Source organism: Pongo abelii, chromosome 6 (genome assembly GCF_028885655.2).
Source record: "Pongo abelii isolate AG06213 chromosome 6, NHGRI_mPonAbe1-v2.0_pri, whole genome shotgun sequence".
Lineage (NCBI taxonomy): Eukaryota > Metazoa > Chordata > Mammalia > Primates > Hominidae > Pongo > Pongo abelii.
The window spans coordinates 121,251,583-121,265,862 of NC_071991.2; the positions used below are offsets into that span (position 1 = coordinate 121,251,583).

The following is a 14,280-nucleotide window of genomic DNA, read 5'->3' on the forward strand; positions in this document are numbered from 1 at the left end:
AGATAATTTCCATAAGCCCTTTTTATAACCTTTATGACCTTTTATTAAGAAGTGGGTTAATGCTCCAAGAAAACCTTGTTAATCTAACATAGGAGTCCATATTCTGGTCTTGCCTCAGCATGCCTTCAACATTAATGGTTAATTTATAGAGAAACTGAACTTATTTTTTCTCAAAATCAGCCCTTATGATCTCACATGCTTAGCTCTTCTGCTATAGTCCCTGGGCCTTGAATTGAATAGTTTTAGTTTCTGGCCCTGTGTCTCATGAACACAGTTTATTTTGATTGGCATCTTATACTGGGTCTGAAGATGAGGCTTTAACTGCTGTTGGTGTTTAAGATTTAGCAAGATTTGGGGTCCCTTTTAGACTCAGAAGTCAAAGCCCCATACTCAATGACACAAGGACTGTAAAAGCACATGCAGAAAGTTACACGGATGTATTAACCTTAATTAAATAAAAATTTAATCTCTGTTTTTTTCCTAAGCAAACCCAAACTTAGTAATAATGACATAGAAATTATTTTGATAAAATGTAAAATCTGTTTGTTAGGCCCAGTTACCAAAAGGCAAAAGAAAAGAACTTCTGCAATGTGACTGCTGTTCCCTGTGGGGAGTTCATTTAGATAATCCTCACGTCAGACCTAATGAGAATGACACTTGAATTAATTAGACATAGGAGGTGCTTCCTGAGCAATTTAAAGCCAAGAGCACAGAATATTATGTTGGAAGAAAACATTTCCTTTAGACCTTCAAGATAAAACATTATTAGCATCAGGCCAAAACAATTATGACCCAAAGAAAAAACTTAACAGTAGCTGAAAACGAATTGAAGGACAGAACTATAATTTCAGTCCTTTTAAAAGGGAAGAGAAACCTGAAAACAGGGAGATGCAGTAAAAGTTGAACTTTGCGTACAAAAAATTATAAAGTCTTGTAATTTTATTAAGAGTAAAGCAATACCTTAAGAAAGTCTCATTATTCTAACCAATTATTTAGCGTATAAGTGGGGTTTTAAAAATATTAAATATAGACAACTTGATCATATAATTTTTTTTTCTTTTCATAAACCCTCTTTCTATTACTTACACAGACCATTCATGACATGCTTGGGCATGGTTGTCTTGAACATCCCTCTTTCTTTAACAACCAGTCATTTTATTTTAGGACAAAAATTTACCATACAAGATTCTTTTGCATATAAAATTATTTTTCTTTAAGCTTTTTTACCAAAAATACCTCTTTATTTCTGTAACTTTCTTTACATCTCTCTTATTTCCAGGTTACTTTTACCTTGTTTTATACATAACCTTTAAAAAAGTTTGAATTAGACAAAAAGTATTCATCTTTTAACATTTTGGGACGTTAATTTTGGGAGGAAAGGCAATGAAGAAGATTCTTCAGAATGCACCTCTGAATTAGAATTAGGATCCTAAACAACAGCTTCCTAGGAGGAAAAAAAAACAGTGAAGAATACTTCCTGTAACTGTCCTCAGCCAGCTTTAACTTTGTTAGCTTTTGTCCACCATTACACATGCCAAGGTCAAATCCTCTCACAGTACAAAGTAATCTTTGGTACCCTCCAAAGCCAAAGAGGTCAGGTAATGCAAATACAGGAGAGCAGACCTTTAGACCTAAGAAGAATCTGCCCATGACTCTTGAAACTCTACAAAGAAAACAGAACACCCCAAAAAGGGGCAAGAGGTGCCTGTGTTCTGAGTTCTTTAGGGGGTTTGAGTCATTAGAAGCCTCTTTAGATTTTTCCTGGTATTGAAGATGGTGAAAGGGGAGGAAGGAATAGGGTGAAGAAAAGTAAATGAAAGAACAGTTGTTTTTTTAAGAGAGGAAGCAAACACAGAAACCAAGCGCCTGTTTTTTTGTTTTTGTTTTTTTTTTTTCTTTTTCCTCCCTCTTTTGCAGCTATGAGGAATTTTACCTAATTCAGACAGGCCTTGTTCCTCATGATTTGGAATTCTCATTCAGATTTGACCAAGTCAGGTAGAGTTGGTCAACTCTGGCACCAGAGAGAAAGACCAGAACAAACAACAAAAAACCCCAACAGTATGATTACTGAACCATCTAATGGTAAGGAGAATTAAGACCAGCTGACTGTTAATCATAACTTTATCCAAGACAAAATCCCAATTGAGCTACTTACCTAGGAGTGGGTCTCAGGCTGAAGACAGCTCTCTACTATCCTAGAAGCAGGAAAAAATTCAAACTGGCCTTCCCTGTTGGAAGTGAGCTCAAATTCCAGAGAGGAGTTACCTGCCTTCCACTGTCGTGAAAGCAGAAAAACTTGCCTTCCTTGTTGCAAGCAAGTAAAACTCAGAAAAAGAGTTGTACAGCAAAATAAACGTTAGATCTCAACGAAATTTTGGGTGATTGGGGATTCTCTGGAGGGAGGGAAGCTTCCAGGCCTCAGCAAATTGTCCTGTTGATTTGGGCCATAAAAGCTCAAGCTGGTACCAAGCCCAGTTGGAGATTTGTCAAAGGTCAGGGGCTACCTCCATGCAGAGTCCCTTCCATTGGTCACCAAATTGTAAACCAAAGGTATCTGAGATATGTCTTAATACATTTAGAAAGTTTATTTTGCCAAGGTTAAGGACGTGCCTGTGACACAGCTTCATGAGGTTCTGACAAATGTCCCCAAGTTGGTTAGGGTACAGCTTGCTTTTATGCATTTTAGAGAGACATGAGACATCAATCAATATGTGTAAGATATACATTGGTTTGGTCCAACAGGGCAGGACAACTTGAGATGGGGGGCTTCCAAATTGTAAGTAGATAAGAGACAAAAGGTTGCATTCTTTTGAGTCCTTGATCAACCTTTCACTGAATACAAAATTTAGTCTGGTTCAGTGAATCTGCATTTTTATATAAACAATAAGGTAGAGGAAGCAATCAGATATGCATGTCTCAGGTGAGCCTCAGTGGGATGACTTTGAGTTCTGTCTGTCCTTTGTCCAGGATGCATTTCCTTGTGGGCAAATTGTTAGGTAGGTGTGTAGCTTTTTTAACTTTGTAGCTAGCTTATTTAGGAATAAAATGGGAAGCAGGTTTGCCTGACATAGTTTCTAGGTTGATGTTTCCCTTGGCTTAGTGATTTTGTGGTCCCAAGATTTATTTTCCTTTCAAAACTCACAAAAGTAGTATTTTTCTATCATAAAAAATGTCAAACCCACTTTATCATTTTGAAAATGTTAATTTTAATTTATTTTATTAATTTTTAAAGGAGAAATTATTTTTCTTTTATAATAAATGCTGTATTTTCTTGAAAACAGTTCCACGAAGTATATGCTTCATTTGTATTACACTACAGAAATATGTTATTACTTTAACCAAATGCTGAGCAATAAGTCCAGGTGCATGGCTCAAGCCTGTAATCCCAGCACTTTGGGAGGCCGACGTGGCGAGATCACTTGAGCCCAGGAGTTCCAGACCAGCCTGGATGTCATGACAAAACCCCATCTCTATAAAAAATTTTAAAAATTAGCCAGGTTTGGTGGTGCGCGCCTGTAGTCCCAACTACTTGGGAGGCTGAAGTGGGAGGATCACTTGAGCTTGGGAGTTGGAGGTTGTAGTGAGCTAAGATTGTGCCACTGCACTCCAGCCTAGGCAACAGACCGAGATTGTGTCTCAAAGATTGAATTTGCTGAGATTAAAACACCACACACACACACACACACACACACACACACACACACACACAGGTTCACACAGTAACATTTCAAAAGATTAAATCTTCCTTTAATTGACTGGGCAAAGGGCTGTCTTTTCTCACCCAACAGGTTAAATACTGCAGAGCTAATAGATTGGAGTGACTTCTGACCTAGTCACATCTTAAAGGAAAACTTTTCAGTTTTTACTTTAAAAGTAAGTTGCCTTTTGTTCTTTCTACTGCATAGCTTAGTAGGAAAAAGCAAGTACTGTTTCGTAAAAAAAGAAAAAAATTCTGTAATGTGCCACATTTTAAGCAGTTTCTTTAGCCTCAAGAATCTCTGGCTTGTTCAAAACATATCTGGGTGACACTGAGAAAGTTAAGATGAGGCTGGAAAGAACCAAAGGAGAGGAATAATTATGACAATAATAATAAAGGGGAAGGAAAAAAGACTTGATGAAATGCCACCTAAAATGGGATTAACTTATCTTGTTGAATCAAGTTATCTATTTCTGGTCAATTTATTTATAAAATACAATAGTTTAAGAAGTTTCCTAGAAAAAAAATCTTACACAAAAGCTCCTTTCATTCGTGAAAATACTTGTAAATATTTTTGCTTTAGGAGAAAAAATGTGCTTTCGGGGATATTACGCTGGTCACTTAAAAGTTTCTTTAAAATTCTTAGCTTGGAGTCACTGTTACTTGTAACTGGAGGTATCAGTCAGCCTTTGGGTTGGACTTATGAACTATGTACCTTGGAAATGCCACACACCCTACCAAATGTGATGAGGATACGAGGGCAATCAACTTGGGGCCTACCACTCATGTGGAAATTTGCTTTTCATTTTTCATGTTAAAGAATGATTCCCACAGTATGTACAGAAGTAATTTAAAACACTAAAATTATCTCAGTATCCTGAGGCTTCCTGAGGCTGGAGGCCATTTTCAGTATTGTAACAAAGTTTAGTAGTTTTGAGTGAGGTCTGTAGAAAATGGAGACTGAGGAGGTGCTTTGTGAATGACTTAGATTTGGGACTCTCTTTGCTCCTCCCCCTTTGGTAATGTTATGGTTTGCTTTCACCAAAGTTATAGTCTTGCCTTTTTCAATATTTGTCCATATTTCTGAATTTTTAATAATATTTATGATAATTTATATTCAAAATCTATGACAATTTTAATGGTAAGAGGATTGTATCTAAATTCAGTTCTTAATTCCATTGAGATAATATATACATAAACTCACAGGAAATGGGAACTCCAAAAGGTAGATTCTGAAGGCAGTGTCTTGACTGACTTCTATATCTGTTATGATTCTCTAGAGAGAAAGCATTTGTCATGGAAATAAAGCATTTGTTGTGGAAAAGAAGAGCTGAGGACTAAGCCAAGAAATTTTGCTCTTTTTTTTTTCCTGTTTGATAATCTCCTCTCCTTACCTCAAAAATCCTAATCTTCCCATAACCTCATGTTGTATACCTTAAATATACTCAGTAAAATTTATTTGAAAAAAAATTTCTCAATCATCAACTCCACTTCCTCGTACAAGAACAAGAATCCCCTGTACAAGCATCCTGGTAGATAATGTGTGGAGAGGTTTATGGTTATTTGTCTTTCACTTAAGGGAAGCTGAGATTCAAGTTTGTTCCGGCAAACTACTTTCTAACATTAAAATTGTATTTGTTTCCACTTTTTATTTGAGAAACAGTATGATAGTTGGATGAAAGAAAATTAGAAGATCAGAAATATATAAGGGACACTCAGAAAATACAAATATTCTTTCATATTTTTGAATATTTTTAATTCCTTAAGCATGCACTTACATGTTTTTGTATACTTCAACTGTGTGTATTTTTGTATTTTATTTCACTTTGTATTTTAGGCAAACATATTTACATGTTGCATCATTATCTTTGTAACTAGTTCTGATATCTGCATACATTCTTTCAGGATGAAATACCGTATTTAAGCGTTACTTATCATTGGTATTTCTTATCAATTGGGTATTGAACTTGCTTTTTATTTTTTCTCATTTCATAGATGCTACAATACATAGTGGTGAATACTACATGTGTGAATATCTACACGTAGCTACATAATTTTTATTACAAAATCATTTTGAACTTATCCTTAGACAAGGGATTCCTGGTTCAAAGGATTTAGCTAGCATGTGTTCCAGTGATAAAATGCCTTTACAACAGGAATAAGAGTTTAAGTAGAATTTTAGATATATTCAGAATTTTAAGTTTCTAAATCTATTTTGAGAGAAAGTAATCTTTTTTTTTTTTTTCAAAGGGATGCTAATGACTAGCCAATGCTCTAGGAAGACATTGAGACCAGCCAACTTCTTGCCTTGATACTACTGAAGAGACATTGGGTGGCTGGATTTTGAAAGCAGACTTCTGGGTAAGTGCCATTGTTTGGGTTTGGGGGATAGCAAAGACTTAGCAGAAGTGCTTTAAGAAGCAATTATCTATACAATGAGCAAGGAAGACACTTAAAAATGCAACTTTAATAGGTATAAATTGAATATAGAGCTTAGGAATACTAGTGGAGAGATAAGGTCAGGCATTATTACCTGGGGTTAAATTAGTTAAGATTTTCCAGGAAGATGAGGTTCTCTATTAGGGTACCTATGTATTTATTTTTTATTTTGTACTAGTATCTTTTTCATTAAAAGACATTTAAATTTAATTTTATTTTAGATTAAGGGTTACATGTTCAAGTGTGTAACATGAATATATTGCATAATGATAGGGTTTGGGCTTCTAGTGTACCCATCACCCAGGTTGTGACCAATGTACCCAATAGGTAATTTTTCAATCCTCATCCCCCTCCCAACCTGCTCCCTTTCGGAATCCCCAGTGTCTACTGTTTCCATCTTTATGTCCATGAGTATTCATTGTTTAGTTCTCACTTAAAAGTGAGAACATGCAATATTTTTCTGTGTCTGAGTTATTTCATTTAGGATAATGACCTCCAGCTCTATCCATGTTGCTTCAAAGGGCATGATTTTATTATTTTTTATGGCTGCATAGTATTCCATAGTGTATATATACCAAATTTTCTTTTTCCGATCCACCAAGGAGGAACACTTAGGTAGATTCCATGACTTTGCTCTTGTGAATAGTGCTACAATGAAGATTTGAGTGAAGCTGTCTTTTTTATATAACGATTTCTTTTCCTTTGAGTAGATAGCCAGTAGTGGCATTGCGAGGATGATTGGTAGTTCTATTTTTAGTCCTTTGGGAAATCTCCATGCTGTTTCCATAGAGGTTGCACTAATTTACATTTCCACCAGAAGTGTATAAGTGTGTCCTTTTTTCTGCATCCATGACAACATTTTTTTTGACTTTTTAATAATAGCCATTCTGACTGGTGTAAGATGATATCTCATTGCGGTTCTGACTTGCATTTCTCTGGTAGTTAGTGATGTTGAGCATTTTCTCATACATTTATTGGCCTCTTGTATGTCTTCTTTTGAAAACTGTCTGTTAGGGTCCTTTGCCCACTTTTTAATTGGGTTGTTTGTTTTCTTCTTCAATTTTGTTTGAGTTCCTCATAGATTCTGGGTATTAATCCTTTGTCAGACGCACAATTTGCAAACATTTTGTCCCACTCTGTAGGTTGTCTGTTTACTCCATTGATGATTTCTTTTGCTGTGCAGATGCTTTTTAGTTTAATAAAGTCCGGTTTGTTCCATTTTTGTTTTTGTTGCATTTGCTTTTGGGGTCTTAGTCATAAATTCTTTGTCTAGGCCAATGTCAGCTTTTCTTTGTAAACAGGTAAAGTTCTCTATTAGATACTTCAAACAAAAAGAAGATGTTATTCTTGATGCTAACTGCTAGGTCTATCCTCAATTTTGTGCCAATTCTCTGTTCTAAGGCTTTGCCTTAGATTTATGCTGAGGAAAAGATATTTCATTGAGTAAAATTTCAAGCATAGAAGTGTCCATTCTTTTTTGAAGACTTCTATGGGTAGAGACGTTCTCAACAGGCTCATTCTTCCCGATGTTTTTCTTTTTCTTTTTCTTTCTTTTTTGAGACAGAGTCTCATTCTGCCACCAAGGCTGAAGTACAGTGGTGCTATCTTGGCTCACTGCAACCTCCGCCTCCCGGGTTCAAGTGATTCTCCTGCCTCAGTCTCCTGAGTAGCTGGGATTACAGAAGCCTACCACCATGCTTGGATAATTTTTGTATTTTTAGTGGAGATGAGGTTTCACCACGTTGGTCAGGCTGGTCTCAAACTCCTGACCTCAGGTGATCCGCCTGCCTTGGCCTTCCAAAGTGCTGGGATTACAGGCATGAGCCATCACGCCCAACCCCCCATCTTTTTCTTACATAAAATGAACACATGGAAATAGATTTAAATGTTAACTTCAATAAGGTTAGCTTACTCCTTCCCTGAGATACAGGGAAAGCTAATCCTTTATTCCATTTCCTTTTCCCTGTCCCTGCCATTCAGGCATTAGTATTGATGGTTGGTATTTAAAAGCAATTAGTTTTTCCCCCTAATATTATTTTAGGTGAAGATTATCTAGGTCCTGAATAAAGAAGTTTGTAAGTATTTAAACTACAAGAATATTTAGCTACTTTATATGTTCTAAACATGAGGGAAAATTAGTTATCTTCAAAACATGAGACTATAATAGTCCTCATGATTTTATTTTATTTTATTCTGACTATGGTGATCTCTTCAGAGTCATTTATTTTTCAGCAATGGGAATGACTGGATAATTTCCTATGGTAAGGACATATGTTCCTGGGAAGAATAGTATAATTCTTGTTATAATTTCATATAGCAGTATACTACTAATCTAATTAAAAAGAAAGTTTCCAATTCCCTCCTAGAATCACAGAACATTTAAATATATCTTCTTGCAGGTAATTTTTGCAAATACTAAATGCTGAGTATATACATAGTTTAATTTCTTTACCTTTGCCCAGACCATTTTATTGTACCACTTTTGTGGTTTAATACAGCTAAAGTATGTGCTATAACACTTCGCTTTGTCACAGTCAGAATCACAACACAATCTTACTTATCAAACACTATAAGAAGACAAAAATCTATATATTGCTTTTCTTAAGTTAGGCTAGAACTGATCCTTTTAGTAGAAAATACAAAATAGTAAAATGTTTTATTAATTTTAGACATGGAAGTACATTATTGTAAGATGTGATCGAGCAGCGTACCAAGGGGCCTTTCAACTTGTTTGGTAGAAGTTTTTGGTTGATTCAATAAATTCAACCAAACTGTTGATTTACTACTTCTGGCAGAAGTGATTTTGCTCCCCTTAGAAAAAAAAATTGAAAAAAGAAAAAAAAAGAAAGAGAAAGATGAAATTTCACAATTCTATGAAAGATTGTTTTCAGTATATGGCAGACCGCTAGAAAGTGGTCTTTCAAGAAGCAAGAAACAGAACGAGAGGATCAACTTGGAGTTTATTTTCCTTCAATGGGCTTTTGCTAAGGCATTGCTTGGTACAGCATTCTGTACAACCAGCAAGGCAAAAGGAAAATAGCTACATTCTCCTCTCTGTAGGCCCAGTAGTGATTTGGGAAGGTGAGAAAAATGTTAACTAGTATAGAGTTTGTATCATATATGAGAGGAAATAATTTCATAGATTCAAACACAGGAGTAGGTCCTCCATCTTCTAAAATGAAATTAAAACCCCTGCACTTAAAGTTGAGAACTTGGTGAAGCTTACATTCTTTATTATGAAATGCATCATAACAATGTATTCTGTATTTCTTTTTCAGTTATAGGTGATGCAACTTGCAAAACAATCCTGAAACATGAAACAAGAATAATAATATTTAAATGTAACTTAATCATTATACCTCTTTATCCATCAAAGTGAATTCATTCCATTCCCTTTCATCTGTGCTCATACTTTGCATCAAATATTGGGTTAACCAAAGTGTGTAGGAAGAAATAAATGTTTTCATAGTCATTACTGTTTATAATGGGAGTGCTAAAATTCAAGCACATCTTTTTCAGAAGCTTTGTTAAATCAAGTGGAGTATCCCAGATAGTTCTCACCTTCCTTCTGATTCCATGTTGCTTGACTCTGAATTTCAGAGCACCTCCTATTATTCCAAATATGCCTTTCCTCTGGGCCTGGAATGCCCCAAGTGAATTTTGTCTTGGAAAATTTGATGAGCCACTAGATATGAGCCTCTTCTCTTTAATAGGAAGCCCCCGAATAAATGTCACAGGGCAAGCTGTTACAATATTTTATGTTGATAGACTTGGCTACTATCCTTATATAGATTCAATCACAGGAGTAACTGTGAATGGAGGAATCCCCCAGAAGATTTCCTTACAAGACCATCTGGACAAAGCTAAGAAAGACATTTTATTTTATATGCCAGTAGACAATTTGGGAATGGCTGTTATTGACTGGGAAGAATGGAGACCCACTTGGGCAAGAAACTGGAAACCTAAAGATGTTTACAAGAATAGGTCTATTGAGTTGGTTCAGCAACAAAATGTACAACTTAATCTCACAGAGGCCACTGAGAAAGCAAAACAAGAATTTGAAAAGGCAGGGAAGGATTTCATGGTAGAGACTATAAAATTGGGAAAATTACTTCGGCCAAATCACTTGTGGGGTTATTATCTTTTTCCGGATTGTTACAACCATCACTATAAGAAACCCGGTTACAATGGAAGTTGCTTCAATGTAGAAATAAAAAGAAATGATGATCTCAGCTGGTTGTGGAATGAAAGCACTGCCCTTTACCCATCCATTTATTTGAACACTCAGCAGTCTCCGGTAGCTGCTACACTCTATGTGCGCAATCGAGTTCGGGAAGCCATCAGAGTTTCCAAAATACCTGATGCAAAAAGTCCACTTCCGGTTTTTGTATATGCCCGCATAGTTTTTACTGATCAAGTTTTGAAATTCCTTTCTCAAGTAAGTAAATCACGATATGAGGGCTAGGAAATGAAATTCACAAAAGATGTTGATTGAAATTTAATATTATTTTTGAAGGGAGTGAAATCTAGCTTTTAATATTAGTCAGGAATGTGTACACAAGTAGGTCTACATTATTATATGAATGCAAAACAAGAATACGCTTAATCTTTAATGTAATCTCTTTATCTCTTAGTAAGCAGGGAGAATTAGGTAGTATAGACAGTGTATGAACTCAGTTTCTTTTTTTTTTCTTTCTTAGGCCTGCTCTCTTTTCAATAGAAGTGATTGAAACAATGATAGTATCTTATTTGTTCTATAGTAAGGCAATGGCTGTGTAAGAGATAGAAATAGTGGGGAAATATTAAAATTATTATTACTGGGTCAGCATGCTTAGCTTTTGTGTTACTGTCCTATGTATAGCACTTTCATTTCATTTTTATCTGCTAACTCTTTCTGTCACATTTTCCAGGATGAACTTGTGTATACATTTGGTGAAACTGTTGCTCTGGGTGCTTCTGGAATTGTAATATGGGGAAGCCTCAGTATAATGAGAAGTATGGTAAGTTGAATTGGTAGAAAATAGATGAAAATATTTCTATGTTTAATGTTTTTGGGGATTGTTTTGGTATTAAATAAGAAAATAAGTAGTACTATGCTTGGCTTGTAGTAATAGGTGCTCAATTAATACTGGCTGAATCAAAATACATTTGTGTGGTGGTTGTAAGGCAGAAAATAGTATACCCATTTTCCAGTGGGGAAATAGAACTTTAGTGAATAATTGAATTTCTCTAGGCTACATGACTATTAAGTAGCAAAAACAGGACTACAATCTCAATTTTATGGCATGGTGTTTTGTGTCAGAAGATAGGTCCTTGTTCCTTTATTCTTGTTTAATTCTCTATATCAGATCTTTATCCCCCACCTCATCAACCTTCTTGACTCAAGAGGAAAGCTGTCGTATGGACATTGCTGAGTTGAAGCTGAGTTTTTTCTTCTTTGGTGGTTGTGGAAATACCAATGATGAACATGCCATGAAGAATGCCAGATGAAGCTCATGGCCCAGGGGTTCTATCTTAGGACCTCAGCAAATAGTCTATACTCTAGTAGTCTAAGAAAGCCTTTGAGAAGCATTATATTCATCTCTTATTCTTTGGATAGAATAGACATGACATAGTCTTTGTTTAAAAATACTTAACAGCAGTTATATTTATGAGAATTTTTTAAGGTAATCTGAGCCTATCGGCCTATTTTGCATAACTCTTTTGTCTCTAACTGGATCTCTAATATAAAGAAATAACAGAAAATATAAGTTCAGAAAAAGGTATATGGCCCTTGGTAAAGTATTTTATGTGTCAGAAAATCATTGTAAAATGATAATTTTCTTAAGTAAATTCTTAATTTTTATTAGTTGTTTCCCCAAATCCATAAACTCCCTTCTCAAATGTCCTATTATTTAAAAACTTATGAATATTTATAAATTCTCCATACTATTTTCTTTTCTTTTTTAAAAAACTGAAGGCTCCACTGTTACTCTGAGGAGGAGTGAATCAGGCACTCCTCAATGAATAGGATGACATGACATACTATTTAAGTGTCACGCTTGTTTTTTAATGGCACTTTAAGCTTAGATTCAAATTCTACTACTATGTCTCTCAAATCATCTTCGGTATTATCCATACCAGAGACAGTCCTTCAACTTTTATATGATTATTTTCTCCTTAATGGCATTGTCCCAAAATTGTCCCCTATAGACTCTGTTGTATATATTTTTCTACCTTAACTTCTGATCATTTTAAATAATAGATCTATCATTACTTCACCTTTTTTCTATGCCATTTGTAATCAGTAGTCATGGATTACTTGTCATGTTTTCTCTGATTCATTGACAACTTAAGAAACCGATAATTGCAAGTTTACTCGCAGTTACTGGAATTGACATAAAACAAATGCAAATGAGCCATTTCTTTTCATTCCATTTTATTAGATCTGGTGGTGTGACAGAGCCAGCCCTACTGCTCCCAGCTGAGACCTAATTGTTAAATATTCAGGGATTTTGTGAACCAGTTGTTAATCACTGCCATTATTAAAAATTAAATGATAAAAACTTACAATAAGAAATTATGTTAAAAACAGGTGACACAGTTCAATATACCAATTATTTTACCTCATTTTACCATGATCCACGCTCTTGAGATTATTTACATCTTTTGCATCTTTATAAACGGAAATACTATGTAATAATGTGCTACTTCACACCATGGTACCATAATGTGTAATGGTGGTGTACTTGATTCCCAGATCTCCATCCAGTAACCAGGTCTTACCTATTAGAGAGCCAATTTTAATGCATTTCCATAGACTACAAAGTATGCAAGTTAATGATTCTCAAGCCATTCTCATCCTTTTACTACTCTTTGTGTAACCCTTGTCTCTGTGGAGTTGAGAAAGCAACTGCAATGTTATTTGAACTTGGTATAAATTCTCGTGTCCCTTATATTGGGAACATAGTGTTGAAGAATATTGACAAAGTCTATGTACTCTTGGAACTTATGAGTACTTAAAAAGTACACAAGTAAGAGACATATTTGATAGGCAAGTGCTATACAGAGAATTAAAACAGAGATATGGAGAGTTTAACAAGGAAGGTATCAGAGAAGGGCGTTGTCTAATTTAAAGCTGCCATCCGAATGACAAGATGAAGTCAATTGTGTTAAAAATTAGAGGAAAGACCATTCCAAGCAGTGGGAACAGTAAATGCAGTTTGAAATGAACTTGCCGTGCTAGTGAAATAGCTACTATATCTGAGGTAGAATGGATGTGGGAAGGTTGTACAAGAGGAAGAAAGGGTTATACAATGTCACACTGTGCACAAGTCAAGAGAAGAAGTTGAATTTCATTCTAAATACCATTCAAAAATATTGGATTGTTAAGAAGACGGGTGGTGTATTAGTTTTCTATTGCTTTCATAAAAATAACAACAGACTTAGTGGGTTAAAAAAACAGAAGAAATTTGTTATCTTGTAGTTCTTAGATCAGAAGTCCAATATGGGTTTCAATGGAATAAAATCAAAGTGACAGCAGGGCTGAATTCCTTTCTAGGAGAAGATACTTTCTCATTTGGGTTGTTGGCAGATTCACTTTCTTGTGCTTGTAGCAATGAGATCCCCATTATCTGGCTGGCTACTGGCAAATGGCTATTTCCAGCTTTTAGAGGCCAGTACATTCCTTACCTCATGGCCCTCTTCTATCTTGAAAGTCAGCCAAGGTGGGTTGAATCTCTCTTACACTTTGAATCTCTCCTTCCTTCACTTCATCTTTCTAACCCAGCTTGAAAAGTTTCTATACTTTCAAGGACTCATGTAATTACATTGACTCCATCTTGATAATTCAGGATAATCTCCCCTTCTCAAGATCCATTCCTTAATCACATCTGCAAAGTCCATTTTTCCACATAAGTTCACATTGTCACAGGTTCCAGGGAATTAGGTTGCAGACATTTTTGGGAATCAGTTATTCTGCCAACAATAGATGACATCATCTCAAGGAAGATGAAAAGAAATATATTCAGATGGAAGCTGCCAAGATTCCTTCACATGCCTGCATATCTAACAATACCACTTCCTTTGGCCTGATAAAGGATTAGCACAACTACCTCACTCAATGGAACTGTTGATTATGAAAAAAAGTGATCAACTTCAATATT

The 14,280-nt window shown here is 35.4% G+C and overlaps 1 protein-coding gene across 6 annotated transcripts in view; it reads left to right on the forward strand.

Moving 5' to 3' along the window:
• Positions 1-14,280, forward strand: part of SPAM1 (sperm adhesion molecule 1) — a 50,748-nt gene that overhangs the window by 19,948 nt on the left and 16,520 nt on the right. For 3 of the 6 annotated variants that reach the window (XM_054559746.1, XM_054559742.1, XM_054559743.2), the window contains 4 exons: positions 3,789-3,873; positions 5,948-6,058; positions 9,415-10,574; positions 11,047-11,136. In XM_054559746.1, coding sequence (XP_054415721.1) covers positions 9,621-10,574; positions 11,047-11,136 — 1,044 coding nt within the window. In that variant the 5' untranslated portion in view covers positions 3,789-3,873; positions 5,948-6,058; positions 9,415-9,620. Of the gene's footprint in view, positions 1-1,917; positions 2,083-3,788; positions 3,874-5,947; positions 6,059-9,414; positions 10,575-11,046; positions 11,137-14,280 lie in introns of all 6 variants that reach the window. The other 3 variants (XM_054559744.1, XM_003777121.4, XM_054559745.1) reach the window with 2 other exon arrangements.